Source organism: Castor canadensis, chromosome 6, assembly GCF_047511655.1.
Source record: "Castor canadensis chromosome 6, mCasCan1.hap1v2, whole genome shotgun sequence".
Lineage (NCBI taxonomy): Eukaryota > Metazoa > Chordata > Mammalia > Rodentia > Castoridae > Castor > Castor canadensis.
This window is the reverse complement of record NC_133391.1, coordinates 5,084,109-5,103,812: the sequence shown is the minus strand read 5'-3', so window position 1 is coordinate 5,103,812 and position 19,704 is coordinate 5,084,109. Positions and strand designations below refer to the sequence as shown.

General features: G+C 45.1%; 1 protein-coding gene and 1 long non-coding RNA gene across 14 annotated transcripts; one reads left to right on the top strand and one right to left on the bottom strand.

The window, feature by feature from the left end:
• The first annotated feature begins 1,780 nt into the window (after window positions 1-1,780).
• LOC141423990 (uncharacterized) lies at window positions 1,781-4,814 on the top strand. The gene is made up of 2 exons (XR_012448778.1): window positions 1,781-2,245; window positions 3,829-4,814. It is a non-coding gene; the product is annotated as an uncharacterized lncRNA (long non-coding RNA).
• Window positions 4,562-19,043, bottom strand: Znf655 (zinc finger protein 655). Of its 13 annotated transcripts, none has more exons than XM_020161732.2 (6): window positions 18,922-19,043; window positions 17,410-17,572; window positions 16,169-16,254; window positions 15,666-15,792; window positions 8,683-8,787; window positions 4,562-8,206 (listed from the first exon to the last, which is right to left on the bottom strand). In XM_020161732.2, the coding sequence occupies exons 2-6, from the start codon at window positions 17,543-17,545 to the stop codon at window positions 6,816-6,818; spliced, it is 1,845 nt and encodes a 614-aa protein (XP_020017321.1). In that variant the 5' UTR covers window positions 17,546-17,572; window positions 18,922-19,043; the 3' UTR covers window positions 4,562-6,815. The 13 variants fall into 13 exon arrangements, with proteins under 13 accessions (XP_020017321.1, XP_073931670.1, XP_073931675.1 ...); XM_074075569.1 differs by having other exon boundaries at window positions 17,410-17,547; window positions 18,922-19,022; XM_074075574.1 differs by lacking the exon at window positions 18,922-19,043 and adding an exon at window positions 18,688-18,914 and having other exon boundaries at window positions 17,410-17,547.
• Window positions 19,044-19,704: the final 661 nt, after the last annotated feature.

The window sequence follows — 19,704 nt, the reverse complement described above, 5'->3', positions numbered from 1 at the left end:
TTGCAAAGTGGGAGCTCTACCGCCTGATCCACAGCTCCAGCCTATTTTGCTCTGGTTATTTCAGAGATGAGGTCTCACAAACTATTCGCCTGGGCTGGCCTCAAACCATAATCATCCTGATCTCCACCTCCAAGTTAAGATTACAGGCGTGAACCACTGGTGCCTGGCTTGAGGTAAGACTTTAAAGTTGGGTTGAGGCCACATTGTAGAGGACTCAACGCCGATTATAGAGCAGAGGGTGAATCCACTAGCACTGTGAGTCTTTCAGACACTTGCTTGACCTGTTAGAAAGACTAACAGCAGGGAGCCTGGAATAAGGCCTATTAATGGTATAGAGCTGGAATGTACCCCCAAAAGCTCATAGGTTGAAGGCTTGCTCCCCAATGCAGCAATGTTCAGAGCAAGACTTTGGGGAAGTGACTGGATTATGAGGTCTGACCTCATCAATGGATTAATCCACTGATAGGTTCAGAATGCAATGGGCTATTGGGAGGTGATGGGTACTTAGGAGATGGGGCTTAGTTGAAGGGAGGGGCCCCTGGGGACTGTATCTCATCCGTAGCCCCTGCTTCTCTGTTTCCTGGCCACCAAGAGATAAGCAACTTTGCTCACCATTGACTCCCTGCTGTTGGGAACCAAAAGCCACAGTCTGACAAGGTTGCTGTGGCTTAGCAGCATTCCGACAAGGTTGGAATCTGCAGGTGCACCATGCCTTTATCACAGTGGGAAGGAACCCTAAATGGTTTCCCTTGACTGAAAAGAAGTTTATACTTAGTCAAGGACACTGGCAGTAAAAGTACAGGATGGCAAAAACAGAAAGGTTGTAACTAGGTCAGAGTGTTTTGATATTTAAGTCTCCTTTTTTGTATAAAGCTTGCTGAAAAAAATAAAAATTTGCCAGTTGGTCATCAGCCTACTGGCCCTCTTGATACGTGTTTTGTCATTGCCTTCCTGTGTGAGTCCTTTTGTATGTCATGTCTTGTTCATTCCTTTCTTGAGCCCTATCGGGTCAAGGACCTCTGCGATCCCAGCACCCTGCCATGATTTGCTGCCTTGCCATGTGCCCAGAGCAGTGGAGGCAGCACAACCATGGACTGCAACATCTGCAACCATGACTCACAACAAACGTCTCCTCCTTTACAATGTTTTTCTTGGGTGTTTTGTCACAGCAGTGGACAGCTGACTAACATAAGGCCTGATTTCCCTTCATTTAAAAGCTGTTTTTTGGAGGGAGGGAAATGGAACTGGGGTTTGAACTCAGGGCTTTGCACTTGCAAGGCAGGCACTCTACCACTTGAGCCACACCTCCAGTTCCATGTTTCTTACTATACTTTCAAGGCCAAATGCACAATCTTGTAAGGCTTCCTGAGCCAGTACCCAGTTTGCAAAATCCCTCTTGAGAATTCTAACACCACCTGTGGCTCTGTAGTGTTTCACAGTTGACTATTCCAACTGAACCTAGCTCCTGGATGGAGAGGGATCAAGTTTTCTCTTCTTATTCTCAGCACGTTGTAATAATTACTACAAAAAAACGTAAAGTTAGCCTGAGCCAGGCATGGTGGTTCATGTCTGTAATCCCAGCTATGTGGGAGGCACAGGTAGGAGCATGGCAGTCCTAGGCTGGCCCTGGGCAAAGTAAGTGAAAGACCCTACCTGAAAAATAACCAAAGTCAAAAAGGGCTGGGCCTCAAGTGGTAAAACAGTGCCTAGCAAGCTGGAAGGGAGGCCCTGTGTTCAGATCCCAGTACCGCCAAAAAAAAAAAAAAAAAAAAAAGCCAAATGTATGAAAGAAAAGCCCACAAACATGAGTCATATCAAAGCCCATGATGAGCACTATCTAAACTTTTGTTCCCCAATTAAATAATCCAACTTCTTTTTAAAAGGCCATATAGCAGATAAACATGGGAGGGTGGAGTGAAATCAAAGCGTTGCTATGAACGGCGTAGCCTCATTTTCCGTCAGCAGATGGCTGACCTGTGGACCGCACTCCGCAGACAAGGGTCCCCCTCGGGGTTTACGCCTTGGATGAAGGCGAGCTTGGGTAGCGGGGGCAGGGGTCGGACCTCGCCCTGGCTCCTGGGCATGGGCGGTACTTGGCTGCGTTCACTCATTCATTTATTCACACACCACTGCCGGAGCTTCTCGGGGTGCGGGGCGACTAACAGGTGCGGGAGGGCAGATCCTCAGTCCTGGGCTGCTGCGGGTTCGCCCACACCGCGGGGTCCCGGCTCTGCTGTTTTGGTTGGTAAGTCGGCAGCCTTGCCCCAGGTCGATCCTCGGTGTACGCGGGTCTGGGCCAGGGTTGGCGGGCAAACTTTTAGCTGGTTTCTCACCCTTGCTGCCGCGAGGCGCCTGATCTGGGGACGGACATCTGGACTCGGGAGACACCCATTCCCTCAGGTGGTTCTCCATGGGTCGGGTCCAAGGAGATGGACAGACGGGAATCGGTGGGTGACGCGCTCCTGCCGCCGCAAGCGTCAGAAGCTCCCTTCTTCCCCAAGGCCGAAAGGTGAACGCAGCGCCCTGCCCGGTCCGCCGGAAGTCCCGGGTCCTCGGCGCGCACTTCCGGCCGCTCTAGGCGGCTCGGAAGCTCGACTCGATGGTCGACTCTGCGGGGCTGCTGGGCAGCTTGCGTGCCTGTTCTCCCAGGGACTCGCCCCGCGGGGATCTCAAGTTAGGCTGGTCCTCCAGCCTGTCCTCTTCACCCCTGCCCTCCCAGCCTAGCCTGCAGTGTAAGAATCAGCGGGACGACCGGCCTCTGTGGGCTGAAATAGGAAGAAAAGCCTTAAAGAGGAGCCGACCTGCAGGCCTACTTAGTAGCTGGAAGCAGGGACAAACAATGTTAAGGAGATGAATTGTTCCTATGGGATTTCCTGGCAGTCTCAGAAACAGCTACCACTACGGAGCGCTTAAACTGACATCTTGTCATTAATCCTCAGGGGCCTAGGAAGTTGGTATTTTTTACTTTCCTAGGTGCCAGAAGCTGTACTCAAAAGACGGTGTTTAACCCTGGGCCGCTCAGAGCGAGCCCAGGCTTCCATCAGGGACAACGTTGGAGATACGTAGTGTGAACGCGTGAAGAAGACACAGGATTCTACTTATGCCCAAATTGTAAACTTATAAATACGAGTGAAATACAAAGATAAAGGGCTAACCCTGCTCTAAAATGTTTCTAAATATTTACATGAGATGTGCCACCTTAGAGAGGCAGAGGCGTCACTTTGCTGACTCCAGCACCTAGTGACTGTCCAGAGCCAGTCAATGACTATCTTTTCTGTAGTCACCAAGTGTCCAAACCCAGGGGATCCTGGATTTGCAAGTTTCAGTGCTAGTCTTGCACAGCAAAAGGTTTGCTCACTAATTCCGTTTCTTAGATTTCATACTTAAATCAATCCCTTGTGTGTGTCTGTGTGTGGGGCGGGGGTGGGGGGGGAGTTTGCTCAGTTGCCCACATATGCTCCTAAGGTAAGGCTTTTCCACCTTGGAAGTGCCATCCAAGACAAGAAGCTTGTCTGCAAGCTTCTGATCTGCTACCCACTTCTGCTTAAAATAATCTCCCTGCCAACTTTCCATGCTCCCACCTTTCCACATGCTCCAAACCAAACTTTGCTTCACGCCCATGAGCAAGTTCTGGCTGGAAGAAAAGGCTAAGGACAAATTTAGGACACTGGGAAATGGAAATGTGAAACCGGTAGTGGGAGCAGGAGATATGAATTTGGGAGCTTTGACTCATGTCTGTTAGTCTGCCTTGTCACAATCTGTCAGTCTGTTTCAAGGAGGTTTCACTAGCTCATAAAAAATAAATGAAAAATTGATACTCCCTTCTAGCATTCCAGAGAACTCTTCGGATCAAAGTGCAAACTGATGTACTGCACCAATGGGAATGTACAGGAAATGAAGTCATCAGAGGAAGGTTCACCAGGTTCTGAAAATGTGTCTTAACAGCAACCATGACGATGGAATGTTTTGGAGTCAAATAGACCTGACTTTGAGCCATTAACTTGTGAGATCCTACCACGTTCTTTAACTCCTCCACAAAGTGACTTCATCTGTTCAGAACTGTGCACAACTGTGGTGAGAATTACATCTGAATATGTACACACACGTGTACATGCAGCAGGTGGACAAAAAAATAGGTAAAATAAATTAGGTGTCCCCCCCTTAGATTTCTTCTCCCTGCCGCCTTCAAGACCGAAGGCTAAGAATAGTCACTCATATCATATTGGACCAATTAAGTATCTACCCTCAAATATTATTTTGGCTCACTTTTTAAAATGTGTTTTACTTACCAAGAAAACACATTCTTCCTAGTTCTATAGAAACCTCAAAGTATTTACTTTTATTTCAAGTAGTGACAATATCCCAACTGAATACCCTTTAAGTTCTAAGCAGTAGACTGAGTTCCAGAGGTCTGTGTAAAAGCAAGTTTTTTTTCAATTCAAAAACAGTGATCCACTCCAGTGGTGAAGCAAGTTTCAGGGAGGAACAGTCAGAGTCAGGATGGTAAGTCCATGATTCCCAGGTCTTCCGGCTGAGGCCTGCAGACTTGGTTTGAAACAGATTCTCAGAATATCAAGCACACCTTTATTCAAGTTGAAGTACAAAAGCACAGTCCTAAACCAAATGCATACATGTGATTTTTTTTTTTAACGTATTTTTCTATTTAGGGATTACTTAGTCCTGTTTCATAGCCACCGGGGGGACTATTAGTTTCTATAGAGTATACATGTTTGATAGAAAAAAAAACATGCATTTTTCATTTGCTTTTACATTTAGATCAGTTGAATATATATCAATTTCATTTAGAGCCTTACTTTGCTCTGATGATATCCTATGTTTGCTGACAGCAAAGAAGTAAAACACACTGGCAGAACTATCCTAGTGGTTAGCCACAGAAGGCTTATAGAGTGAACTATTTTTATATATTTGTTGAGGATCCCTAGTGAATATTGTAATATCTGAGCTATGAAAGCCTCAATTGCTCAACTGACAACTAGAATTGCAAATAACACTTGTTTTATTCACAAAATGTTATGAAGCTCAAGAGGGGGAATGCTTTGACAACATCTAAAGAGTCATGAACTCTGGTGCCAACATCTCTGATCATTTTTATCAAAAAAGCCAGTTCTTTTTGTATACTATAAAATACATAAATGTAATCCAGGCATGGTGGCATGTACCTGTACTCCCCGCTACTTGGGAGGCAGAGGCAGGACTGCTTGAGCCCAGGAATTCTGGCCGGCCTGGGTAACAAAGTAAGAGACCCCCTCCTTGTCTTAAAACAAAACAACTATACACAAAGTCCCCACACTTCAAAAATACTGTGCTGGCTTGATTTGGGGGACAGCTAAACAGACAAAGAAGAAATCCTAACAGTTACATTTTTACCAAGAACAGACCTGCCACAGTCTTGAAATATTGTCTCTATAAATATTATGTAAGAACAGCAACATTTGTTGGAAGGCCTTGTTTCCTTAAAGATGTTCTCTGCTTTTCTGGGTGTTCTTTACCTTTGCCCTATCAAAAGCAGACCTGAGCAATTTCCTGGCCTTCAATAGAGGCTTATAAAAAAGTCTAAGCTTAGACATGCAGAATAGGCACTGAATGAATATAGCTCAAGCCACCAGGAGTCTTGATGGCTCCCTGATGTCCTTATACCATCTGTCAGAGGGCTGTGGATGCAGAAAGGGCAGCTAAAAAGTTGGATTCACTTGAAAATATTTAGCTGCCTGCCACAACACAGGCAAACTGAATCCTGCTCCATACTTACGGATGGCTAATGTGGAATTCCAATTCTTTTAAACATGCTTCACTTTAGGAGAGAGAATACCAGACCAGCACCGTTAAGTCAGGACTGCAGATCTGCTGGCGAGAAGCTTAAAACTAGGAAACCATCATTTGAAGGTGCTTAAGAGAATGCAGCAATCAACAGGAATCCAGGGGTTGTGGCTGTAAAGGAACAGGGTGTAGGGGCCTTGGGAGTCTGCATTGGGGACAGTGCAATAAGCTAAATGAGCCACTTTTCCAGAAGCTGATATGTCTCAACAATGGTGCAGTAACAGTATGTTAGGAAAGCTGTGGACAGTAAGAACCAATTTCAGAAAAAATAAAAATGTGGATAGGCCATATTAAAAAATAGCTTACATGAGTCCTATAAATAAAATCTCGTACCTACTTAGAATACTTATATTAAGTAAAAGAATGTCATGAGAAAACAGGACTGTATTCACCAAGTCACCTTTCAGACTAGATTCTTCTACAATGAGAAAGACTGGGACTAAATATCAGCAATTTCACATATGAATAACGACTTTCTCTTCAATACTTCGATATTGGGTAGAGCCTGAAATTCAGTGGCCAGTGTCTCCCTTTGGTACAGATATTCTGATAATGACAGAGACTTGATGAACTCTCACTGAAAGACTTGGCACATGTGTTGTACTCAAATGACTTCTCTGGGGACAATGTAATGTCAAATGAGCACTGGGTCATGACTCAATTCCTCACACACATTTCACAGGCTTTCTATATGGTGTCAATTTGACTGATGGCTTTCTCATGTTCGTTTCAGTAAGGGAATATTACTCCACACAAATTCCACAATTGTGAAGAATTGACCACATTCAAAACATTCAGGTTTTTCTCACTAGTATGGATGTGCAGAAGCCAACTAGGAGTTCAACACTAAAAGCTTCTTGACATTTGTCACATTCAGAGGGTTTCTCGGTGTGAAATCTCTGGTGCCGTACAAGGGCTGAGCTATGACTGAGGGCTTTACCACATTCGGTATGGACACGGCAGCTCTCAGTGTGAACTCAGATGTCAAACGAGGCCTGAACTGGACTAAATGTCTCCCCACGTTCACTGCATTCGTAAGGTCTCTCTTTGGTATGGGCTCTTTGATGCTGAATGAGATGTGGTCTCTGACTGAAGTTCTCCTCCCATGCATCACAGTCAAAGACTTTTTCTCTGCTGAGAACATCTTGTTGCGGGACGAGATTGGAGCTGTGACTGAAGCTTCCCTCATAATCATTCCACTCGTATTTCTCTTTCCTGTGCATTCTGTGATGCTGAATAAGGCATGAGGTCTGACTGAAAGCTTGTCCACACTCCTTACATTCATGGGGTTTCTCTCTTGTGTGAATTCTTTGATGCTGAGTGAGATGTGAATTCAACCTGAAGTCTTTTCCACATTCTTTACATGTATAGGGCTTTTCTCTGAGAGGAACTCCTTGATGTTTAACATAGGCCAGCCCACATTCACCATACTCATAGGCTTTCTCCTGATGGTGGACCCGCTGATGTTCCACCAAGTATGAAGTGTGACAGAAATCGCTGCCACATATGGCACATGTACAGGACATCTCTTTGTGAACTCTCTGGTGCTGAGTGAGGTGGACACTACGGCTGAAGACTCTCTCACAACTGCTACATTTGTAGGGTTTGGCTTTGGTGCGAATCTTCTTAGGCTGAATCACGTCTGAGCTCTGACTACAGGACCTATCAGATGTGTCACAGGATTTATCAGGCGCTTCACACTTATAGGGTTTTTCTCTAGTGTGTATTCTTTTATGTCGACTAAGACTTGAGCTCTGACTGAAGGATTTTTCACATTCTTTACATTTGTAGGGTTTCTCTCTAGTATGGATTCTCTGATGTCTAGTAAGGGCTGAGCTCTGATGAAAGATTTTCCCACAGGCATCACATTTATAGGACTTCTCAGTAGGAGGAATGCTCTCCCAGTTATTGAGATGGGAGAGGTCCATTAGGCTTTCTTTATATTCAGCATTCTCGAAATTCTGTGTTAGATTTAGGTGTTCGTGTTTACCAGCAGCTAAGTTTTGGCTGAAGTTCATGTTGTACTTACCATCATCAACAGTCTGTATCCTGAGAACTCTCTGATCTGAATCTAGGGTGGAGTCCAGACAGAAGCTTTTCTCAGGTTCGTTACACTCACTGTTCTTCTCACTGGAAAAGGTTTTTTTGCTGATGGCTATTTGCCTAAACTCTCTCTCCAGGAAGAGGAATTTCCTTAGGATCTCCTGAAGCCTTTCTAATCTGTCCTCAGACTTACATACTTCTCTAGTCTCAGGAACTTGGGAAATGTCCTGTTTGAGTCTTCCTACTCTCATTTTGTATGAATGGACTTCTTCGGAAATTTTCTGTTTAGGAACCAACAGCTTGTTTTCTTCTCTGGTCTCTCCATCTGATACAATATATAAATAGAAAATGCAAATGTAATCTGCACCCTGCGCTTATAAAGAAAACCCAGATAGGAAGAAACTAAATAATGTAGTATTAATAAGAGAAGAATTAATAAGAGAAATTTATTAACTCTGAAAGGCAGGCACAAAATGTCAACAACAGACATAGGCATGAACAGCAGTCAGGTGGAACGCAAATGACCAAGGAGTGGTAGACACAGAGGCCATTTCGGGCAGAAGTAAGAAGACAACCACTCAACACCTTAACTGCTGTTTCAAAGGAGATAATAGGGAAAGGGTTCAAAAGAATTTTAGACGAGCAACTTGAATAGGGACCCACTACAACGTGTACATAAGAGGCTAAATAAACACAACGGGTCAGCCTGGAGCAGGGAAAGGCAGAAGCTCTCCCACTACATAGCTCAACACCTGGGTGTAGTTCCCACTAGCTCCACCTGACTGGCTCTGCCTTACTCACCTGGGCAGTCATTGTTTAAGACTTGTCTATTCTTGGTTTCCAGATCAAAGGCCTGCAGATCTTGTTCCAGCTGGGAGAGCCCATCACGCTTGGGGACTGGAAACCCTGCTCACAGAGAAGGAAATGGGAGGTGGCAATTGACCCCAGATGGCTCCATCGGCCACTTTGTCTCCTAACTAAATGACTGACAGAAGGTAGGCAGGCTTGGCAAGTGACGAGGGCAAAGAGCCTCCACAGGAGCTCAGATGTGTGCTCCAGTGAGAGGTGTGTTAAGGGGTGAGCTGAGCTGACAATTTGGGAGCAGCTGTATTCATTTAAACATCATTCAGACAAGGGAATTTGTGCACGGGTGTGTACCTGTCTTCACAGAAGTTATTGTTACCACTCTCCACCTGTGGCCTACAGCGCATTCTTTGTATTAGACCTCTCTACAAATGTCAATGGAAAGTCATCAGAATAGTTTCACTGAACTGGAGAAAGGGGAAAGCCAAGCACCTGCTGCTCAGTGAGCTAAACTGCAGCAACAAAGTCCAGAAGACTGGGTAAATACTGTAAGGGTCAACCTCAGGGAGCAATTAGAAATTCAATAAGGAGCACCAACACAGTTGGAGGAATTGTTTCTGGTTCTTCTCCAGCACAGAAGGAGAACAACAAGTTCAAACAATCTATATTATTTCAAAATGACTAGAAGAACATGAAATTCCCAACACATAAAAATGATGAACGTTTGAAGAAATTATACACTGTATATATGTACTGAATTATCACAAGGTAACCCCATAGAAATGTGTTCATATTATCTCAACTTAAAAGAAAAAAAAATTTGTTTGAGTGCACATGAAGAAACAAAGAATATGACACATCCTTCCCCACTGGTACTAGCTTACACTCGCTTATGCACCAAGCATTCATGGACTGCTTCACACAGGCAAAGTATGCAGGCAAGGCAGAACCCAAGCAAAGGTGCAACTCCTCAAGGGCCTCACACCTGACCTACAGAGACAGCTACAAACAAGCCATTAAGTGTGACGCAGTGACAGAAATGCAATGAAAGGGAGTGTGGGGGCTGGTGCAGTGGCTCAAGTTGTAGAGCACCAAAAAGGAAAAAAAAAGAATGCAGTATGACTGCAAAAAGGGGGCGTGTAGGGAGGGGAACCAGTAGGCAGAGGAGAGGAGGATGATCGGGGAGGGAATGTGATCAAAGTGCATGACAAGCATGCATGGAAACAGCACAGCCAACCACTTTGTGCAATTTAATACTCATACAAAGTGAAGATAAAACAATCTTTCCATGGCTTGCCTGAAGGACCACTAGGACCCCAATCTCTTTTGATACTAAATCAACAGGCAGCTTGCTTCTAAGAAAATAGAAATTTATTTTGACAGTACTGGGGTTTGAACTCAGGACCTCAGGCTTGCTAGGCAGGTACTCTACCACTTACACCTCCAGTCCTTTTTTGTGTTGGGTATTTTTGAGATAGGGTCTTACTCTTTGCCTCAAACTTCAATCCTTCTTATCTCTGCCTCCCCGGTAGCTAGGATCACAGGTGTGAGCTAGCGTAACCAGTGGGGAAAGAATTTTGATACCGTTAGTACAACAGGACAGTTTTATGTGCTGAGGTCAGAAAGTGCCTAGTAACACACATGCAAGGTCTTGCTCAAGCCCTTCTTATCCAAAAGGCTTTCTCTCCATTTACTGAATGTCTACAAGATAATTTGTTCCTCTTCACGTGAAATGTCACCACACAATGTTTACAGATGTTTAAAATCAGTTTCAGGCATTACCACCCACACTTGATTTGTACAATGCATCTTGCACTTCTGCTTAATTTACTTAAAGGCTACTTACAGAGAGCTAACTCTGTGCCCCAAGTGCTAAGGTAGTAACAATTACCCACTTTTATAAAAAGCACATCTGGCCTGAAAATACGATGAGCAAATAGGACTGAATCCCACAGGGCAGCCCATGTGCGAGGTCAGAAGGGACACGAGACACATTTACTATGCTGCTCAGTGCCTGCTGGAGAATGACACAGTCCCGTTCTCCTTTTGAACACTTAATTAAGGTCTTCCATGTCAAATAAGACAGTTTTGCTGGAAACTAAGCCGGGATGGGGCATATGCACACCATGCACAATTAGACGGCAGCACTGGAAGAAAAAAAAAAGCTTAAAAAATGGCATGACATAAAGGAGCAAATATTGTTCTCAGAATTCTAACAATGTGCTTTGTAACTTTCGAGATATTTAGTAAGGTGTTTCTCAGTATTTAGTAACTGAAATTAACTGGTTATTTGGTTACATTTAAAATACAAACGCACAACAAAAAAGACTGTCTTCCTAGGGAAAAAGGGCTGCATGTGAGACTTGAGTTTAAGATAATATGAGAAAATGCCTCGCAAGCAGTAAGAAATAGTGTGGAAGACAGAAAAAGCTAGTGGTATACAGTCACTGTGTCATCAGTATCACCAAGCGTCACTCATCAGCTTGCAAGGTACTGTGCCAAGAGCACTTTGAGTTTTCACTCACTTAGTTTTCACCCTAGCCTTATGAGTTACTGTTCTCACTGGACAAATGGGAATATTAAGAATCAGAGAGGTCAAAGATCACAAAGGCTGAAGTAAGATTCAAACTCAATCTTATTTCAGAACTTCTACTAGCAAAAACCAATTGTGAAATGAAATCCATTCCTTCCTCCAAAATAGATGCAGAAAGAACAGAAGAACCAACATTCTAATAACATGTATGAATAATAAAAATAAGAATAAAACAGACACCAAGGGTGTGACTCAGTGGTAGAGGACCTCCGCAGCATGCATGAGGCCAAGCTGATTCCCAGCAGGCACATGCATGCACACACACACACTTGAAAGCATTTCAATTAAAAAAAGAAACAACATGAAGTGCCAGAATCCTCAGTCACAGAAATTTTAATTTAAAGGAATCTTCTAGTAAGTACGAGGCTGAGTTCAAGCCCCAGTGCCGCCAAAAAAATATTAACAATAACAGTAAAAGGCATCTAGGTGCTTATGTAGTGTCAAAGAAATGCAAATCTCTAAAATGAAAGTCCAAACCCCAGGCAACAGCCTCAGCAATACCCAACCTGAGGAAACTGCACTATAAAGAAACAATGTGAGCGAACACTCTTTTAACATCGCTTGCTGTGCTCGCCAAAATATTTAAAATATTTAACTAACTAGCGCGAGCCAAGAGCTTAGATTCGCAGGGATGTAATCCTTGGCACAACCCAAGAAGGGAGACATTACCGGCCATGTTTTATAAAGAAAATGAGGCAGGTTAAACAATTTGCTCAACACATCACAGCTGGTAAGTGGAACCTACATTTGATTGAATCCGCCTGGCTTTCTGATCTCTAGCACTGCCTGACAAAGAAAGCATTAATTGTAGGTTTCCTTGCTGTTGACCTGAGTGCCTTTTTCCAAAATGTAACTCAAAACTATGTTTTCAAAACATGCACAAGCTTTAAATTTTTTTGTCTACAATTACTTAATTTTTTTATTCAAACTTTTAATTTCATTTAACCTTGAGAGTTTTTAAGTTAGATTAATTCTGATCTGGTCTTTAGAATATTTAAATCTTACCATACTGTCTGCTTTGCTGCTTCTACCAGAATTCACTAAGATTTTAGCCATCTGAAAGCCTCGTGGCCTTCCTGGTCATTAATGAACACTGCAGGAACCCTCTTTAGCAATAGCATTCTTACATAGACACTGCTGTACCGTGGTATGTGCCTACATATCCTCCCAAACTGTACAAATTGGCCTCTCTGTCCAGTTTATCATTGTCATCTTGAATTTTTCTTGACATCAGAGTTCAGACAACCCATTAAAAATATAAAACAAGGGCTGGTGGAGTGCCTCAAGTGACAGAGCACCTGCCTAGCAAATGTGAAGCCCTGAGTTCAAACCCCAGTGGATATGGCTTTAAGACCTATTGTCCTAAAGGCACAAGAGCACAGACTTCAGAGAAGGACCTGGGTCCCAAGTCGACTGCTGACCCTGTGAAGGTAGCTTCTCTGAGCCTCAAGCTTCCTCAGATATAAAAATATCCTCTGCTCACAGACAATATAGCAAGAATGAAATGATGTATACAGTACTTAGCGTACACAGTAAACAGCCATGGCAGTAGAAATGTTCTAGGCAAAATCACCACTGGTCTCCACAACATCAGTTTCAGAAAGCAATGATTATGTGCCAAACACTCCCAATCTACCGGCTCATTAACAACTGCAGTTCTGGTAAACGTTTCTAAGTCCACAAGGCACCCATCACAGAGTCGTGAGATGCAAGCCCGCCCTCTCTCCAGGCTCTAATCTCAGCACTAACTCACACACAGCTTCCCGTCGGGTATGACCCTCAAGCCACTTACTCACTGCCAACAGAATACACATCTTTTTCAGTTTGGCAATGAAAATTATATAATACTTTTTTTTATGGTATCGGGTTTGAACTCAGGACCTACATCTTGAGCCACTCCACCAGCCCTTTTCTGGTTTTTTCAAGTTAGGGTCTTGCAACTATTTGCCCAGGCTGGCTTAGAACCATAATCCTCCTGATCTCTGCCTCCCCAGTTGCTGGGGATTACAGGAGTGAGCCACCAGCACCTGGTTTATAATATCCATTTTTTAACTCAACTGTTTATATATTTACTGATATCTAGGACCAAAGTTCTGACGTCTGTCACAAACATAATTCAGAGGATGTGCACTGGAGAGTGGGACTGCTAAATCAGGGACTAAATTATAAAGTCCTATGTCACAACCCCAAACAGGAAGCCAAATTAAATTTCAGGTGACTTCACTGAACCCACAAACATGAAAATGACTTGGCAGGGACTGTAAAAGTAATTGCTAAGGAGAAGCTGCTGACTTGGTCACTAAAACAACTGAGCTGCCTGGTGTGACTGTGTGCATGTTAATGGGATAAAGTCTAGTCTCACAGCAGATTATGCTATTAAACTGCTACAAAGTTTCTTTACTCCAAAAAGTAGACAAGTTAGCTGTTGGAAATTCTGTAATTATTAAATAAAATTAACAGTAGTTTACAATTATATAGTTATCACTTTACAGTTTACAAAGTTATTAAATATATACTCATTTGGATGCCCTGAAATGAGGAGATTTCATTTTTTGCCCCCCCAATTTCCACTCCATCAAGAACAATGGTAAGGAACACTCAGCAGGAAAGGCAGTACGAGTGCATCGATCTGTAGGCACCAAAAGAACCAAGGGCAGGACCGTGAAGGAAGGAGAAAAGTAGGATGTTAAACATGAGGAAAGCCCAGGGGTCACAGGACAGTAAGGCAACACAAGGGGCAGTCATGTTCACTACTGGAAAGCACACAGCATGTGTTCCACACTCTAACATCAAAGACCATAACTGAAGAGATGGGGCTGTACTTTGTGGTTTCTCAGAACACAGTAGCTGACCACCTTCCTGAATGGACTGGGTGCAAAATGTATGTAGATGCAGGAAGGCTTCCCTGCCCCCTATGTTAGAAGTTAACAGTCACGTGAGCAGCTGTGCATCCGGAGGGGCATCTACTCCATCAACCAAGCTCAGTTTCTTACAATCGTGGAAAAGTTTCCGAGCCGACACCTGGGCCATCTCTTGGAGATTCCTGCTGTAAGGACTGCAAGTGTTTCTCCAGAGAGAGCACTTGCCTGGGTCTGACTCAGGGCTGGGCAGGAATTCACACAATGAATCCGGGTGGTGGGAAGGCGGAGAAGCATGCCTATAAAGATCAAAGAACCAGGAATGGAAAACGCACTAAAAACCTTCCCATGGGTACACTGCCTCCCACAGGCAAGATGACCTCTGGAACCTTGTAACCAAGGAGGTAAAAAAAATGTCCAAGATGCCACCCAAATAGGCAAAGCAAAAAATGGGGGAAGGTTCCTGAGGGGAGTGCCAGTAAATGTATACCCAAGGGTGCAAAGGCAGAGACAGGCCGAAAACAAAGAGAAAAAAAGGACAATGCTCACTTAGGGGACACTGCCAACAACCCCCCACTGCAACTTCTCAACAGCACTACAGGCTGCCTGATCCCAGCAGTCTCCGGTCCTATTTGAAATGACAAAGGAGAGGGCTGGTGGGGGAGGTCAAGTGATAGAGAGTCTACCTACCTGAGTTCAAACTCCAGTACCACACACAGACACAGACAAAAGGGCAGACAGGGCTTAAGAATTTACCCCACCTTGGTGTGGGTAAAAGTCTGAGACTTGTCCTGCCCTGGGAGTGCTTACTTGGGATTACCGTCTGGATGACTCACTGAAATGGAGAGTGAGTCATGCCTTTAAATGAAGTCTCTCAAACTTGCCTGCTTAGAGATGAATTTGGACAAATGAGGAACTGGGTTGGGGACTTGACACAAGCTATAGAGCACATGCTTGGCAAGTGCAAAGCCCTGAGTTCAAAGCCCAGTCCTGCCAAAAAGAAACAAAAAGTGAGGGTGTATGCAACAAGAGGATTTCAGCCTATCTTTTAAACAAGGTATTCCTTCTTCAGTGAGGCACAAAGAGCAGATATGGGGCACTGAGAGATCAGACGAGAAACAGTCTGGTCAGGGACTGGGCGGATACTTGAGTCTCTCTTATAAAAAAGAAAAAGACATTGTGGCTGGTGGACAGCTCTAGTGCTAGAGCATCTGCCTAGCAAGTGAGGCCCCGAGTACACCAGTACACCAAAAAAAAAAAAAAAAAGAAAGAAAGAAAGAAAAAGGTAGGGAAAGTGAGTTTCTCTTTGCTAACACGGATGTCCCACAAAAACAGGAAACATGAACTCAGTGTCTCTTCCTAACACTCCAAAGGATCCTTAATTACCCCTTCCAGGAGATGACTTTAGAGATAGAGGATTCAGAGGTTCTAAGACCTGAAATCTGACCCATGCTCTACTGACCTTCTAAGAGACAAGGAAGTAAAGAAACCTCACAAGTAAATTTAGTGGTAAGAAAGTTGGGCCTTACCGAGTGAGACCACGTTCCCATAATTCTCTAACATCACTTCTCTGTAGAGGTCCCTCTGAACAGGGTCCAGGCATCCCCATTCCTCTCGAGTAAGGTGCACAGCCACATCCTCGAATGTCACAAACTCCTGAAATAATACATCCTGGCTACTCTGGGGAATGAGGCCACCATAGCACCATGGCCACACAAGGAAGATGATGACAGAGAGGGTGTCTATCCAGGGTATATTTATGTTGGGGAACAGGGAGAACAGAGAACCTAGAGGATAGTCCCATAACCCTTAGCATCTAATACATGCCCATCACACTATCATGGACAAAGGTGGTGTTGGGGAGATGGGAAAGTGGTCTGTGTGAAGTCTAGGTCTCAGCAGAGGATCAGTTCCCAACCTGAGGTCGGCTACTGGAAAAAATTCCAGGCAAGGCTTCACAGACACGATGAGGGAAAGGCCACACTCAATCAGCAACAGCCCCTGAGGAAAAGCAGAGGGATCCTCAGCTCACCTGGTACCTGGCTGTCAGGAGCGCAGCTGCCTGGTCTCCTGGGCTTCCCTCGTGGGGAAGAGCAGGCACCTGGGGAACAGGTGGAGCTGAGGGAGGAGAAAGGAGCCAAGAGTGAGAGCAGCCCTTTCCTAGGGCTCCCTTTCAGAAGAGGCCTCTCCAGCCCAAAGGGTGTCAAGGGGACCCTCCTTCACATCAGTATTCGAATAAAACCAATGATCATTTATCAGGTTTTGGGTGTGTCTCTCCTCCTCAGTACTTTCTCCTACTTATGTTTAGATACAGGATGTTATTATGAAATCTTGCACTTCACTTCATCATCGTGACATGACATTCCTCTTACAGAAATGTAAGCACTGTACCTGTTCTGCACATGAGCAAAGCAAAGCATAAATACTTATAGTGACACATCCGGGGCCAGGGATTAGCAACCTTCTGACAGTTTCTCAGATGCTATTCTATAAATTCCAATAAGCCTTTCTTTTGTGAATAAGCACTGTTTCTGCAAACAGTGTGTAAGGAAGGCTCCAGCAACAAGAAATGGTCCTATCTCCTCATAATCCTTTCCTCCTTCCCAGAATGCCCCACAGCACTCTCCACTAGGTGGCACTCCATCTGCACTGCTGGCATACAAGTTACTACAGGTACTGAAGCTGTTCACAGCAATCTAAGAACTAGTAATTACAAAACAAATCGGAGTGGGGGAAGTCTGGCCAGCCTACCTCCACCACACACTAAAATGTGATTGCATAGTCAATACGTAACATGTATGTTTTCAAACAGGCATTGTGCTCAACCAAGGAATTAATCAATGGTTGCTTTCTTGATCAAAACTAGTCATAAACACTGCAGTTGCAACAGAATGGCAAGTGGCACAGCACACAGTCTTCAAGGAAAGAGAAACTAAGCGAAGGGAACAGGGGAAGAAAAAGACCCTAAATCTAAACAGAAGTGAGTCAGGCAAGGATTGTGAGATGTGGCAAGAGCAGCTTATCTCAGAGATTGTTCTGGATGTGGTGACTGGGATGAAGCGAAAGTTTTCTGAAGGACAAACAGCCAGAGCACAGTGAGTGCCTACCAGTCTGCACATCAAAGAAAGATGAGCCATGCTTAAGAGAGGGGCCCAGACCAAAAAGGAACTGAGTCACTGCCCTTCCCCTTCCATTCCTAGACTCTGTCACACTAGGCCCAGGAGCCCCTCAACACTCCCATTCTCCTGGATGCAAGTGCTGTCTCTGCCTTACCCTCAGTGAGTCCCTGTTCCATGTTGATGTCCTGCACGAACTGAGGCTCTGGGGAAAGACATTCAGACAAGGTCTCCACAGACTGAAAGTGGACCCTCGGTGATCCTGCTGTTTCCTGGGCCGATATCTCCTCCATCCCTGTTCAGGAGGACAATGACCATAACTGCAGAGTGAAATTAGGAGATATTATTGTAATAAATTAAAATGTTCCATCGTTTCATATCCTCAGGACTTAGCAAAGTAAGATACGGTAGATACTGAATAAAGTTAATCATGAGCAAGGCACCCATGGCTCACACCTGTAACCCAGCTATTTGGGAGGCTGAGATCAGGAGGCTCAAGGATCAAGGCCAGCCCAGGCAAACAGTTATGAGACCCCATTTTCAAAATAACCAAGGCAAAATGGTCTGGAGATGTGGCCCAAGTGATAAGAGCATTTGCTTTGCAAGCACAAAGTTCAAACCCCATTCCCACCAAAATAATAACGACTAACCACCCAAAATAAAAAAGAAAAATAGACATCATTTAGTTTCAAATACTTAAGATCCAAATCATAACGTCCAAGTATGCAGGATTATCTGAATTCCACTAATTCTGAATCTGTGGCATTTTTTTGTTTGCTTATTTAAATCTTGGGTTTTGTTGAGACAGGTTCTCACTATGTAGCCCAGGCTGGCCTGGAACCCTGGATCCTCCTGCCTTATCCTTCCAAGTGCTGAACTTATAAGCTTACACCCAGCTTTGTGGTTTTTCTTCTAAGAAAAAAAAAATCAGCACAGTTCAACTGAATAGCATTAAAGCTTTCTGTAGAAAGTTTTAAACATCTGAAATTTACACCCTTCTTTGGAAGCTCAAGCTTGTACCCAGAGAAACATGCCTGTTATGATTACTCATTGTTTTTCCCGAGGCAAGCCCTTAAGGAATTACTTGGCAACACTGTCAGCTCACTGTGAGTTACTAAATGAGCCTAATAATAAAACTGCAGGTTGGGAGCCAGACTCCTTCGGCAGGCTGGACAGACAGTCTGCAAGTAACACAAACGGAAGAGCTGCGGCTCAGACCGGTTAGACTGATGTCCTTCAAACCCAAGGACGTGCCAGGGTTCCATCCTCCTTCCAAAACCCTCACTCAGTTAAGGGGTTTGCAAAACCCTCGCCCCGCTCCTGATCTGGTCCTCAAAAGGCCCAACCCAGCACTGCCCTCCTCCTCCACCTCCTCCTCCCGCTTCCCTGCTAAACCAAGGCTCGATCCCAAAAGGACGAAGCGGGCCATACAGACCCAGCTCACACCAGCACACGGTCACCGGGTTCTGACCGCAGGCCTTCAGTCCCCCTGGGGCTTGGGGACCAACCAGGGCAGAAGAGAAAAACAGGCCCTCGCGCCCAGGCCTCCGCACGCTCCGGAGGACCCGAACAGCAGCCAGCCAAGGCCCGGCACCTCCTCCTTCTCCCGGGAAGGCGAAACAGAGTCGGCTTCCCACCGCGACGTTACAACGGCTTCCGGGGGACTCACCCGAGTAGAGAGGCGGGCTTAGCGACCGTCCCGTCACCAACACACTCGCTCCGGGAGCCACGCCAGCCTTTCCGGGGCCACTCTAGACTGTCAGACGGCCGATGCTGCGTGACGTCACTTCCGGAGACCGATGATTGGCTCCCTGGATAAGGGCCCCGGATGAGAGGGTCCCCGGATGAGAGGGTCCCCGGATGTGGAGCCGGAGTTATAACTCTAAGACTTGGTGCTTTTTTGCTTGTTTTTTCCCCAGGTTGCACCATTCTTCCTGCAGACCTCATGGGCGTTTTTTAGTCATTACACCAATACTGATCGCGACAGACGTTAGGAAAGACACCCTCCCACCTGGCCTTTCTCTGACGCCAACAGATACTTGACACTCGCCCAAGGAAGTGGCCAGTCCATATAGAGGCATATGGGGGGTGAGGAAGAATGGCAGACCTAAGGGTCCGACTTCCATGAGTTGGCCGGTGGAGAAGTAGCATGAAGGACCCTGTGCAGAATGTGAAGTGACACTGACAATGGCGCCTTCGTCCTGGGAGGACCCCAAAGCGGTGGGATCAAAAATCTAAGGATCTCGGGGAAGGGGCTGGGGTTCTGAGCAAGTTGCAATAGAGGAGAAACAGAAATGAGGCTGGAAGACAACTGTACTCCTTCCTGGTGAAAAGATTCAACTATACAGAAACAGGGAACCTATAGTACACGGGGCAGAGCAGGCAGAGGGCTGGGACTGGAACCCTTAGAAGTTGAGACTGAAATGGAATTTTGGACCCCAAACTGTCAGGT

Coding starts and splice junctions, on each gene's coding strand:
- Znf655 (XM_020161732.2), bottom strand. CDS start 17,545: ATGGAGGAGATATCGGCCCAGGAAACAGCAGGATCACCGAGGGTCCAC. Junction 16,255..17,409: donor GGAACAGGGACTCACTGAGG/GTAAGGCAGAGA, acceptor CTCCTCCCTCAG/CTCCACCTGTTCCCCAGGTG. Junction 8,788..15,665: donor TGGGAACGTGGTCTCACTCG/GTAAGGCCCAAC, acceptor CTCTGTGAGCAG/GGTTTCCAGTCCCCAAGCGT.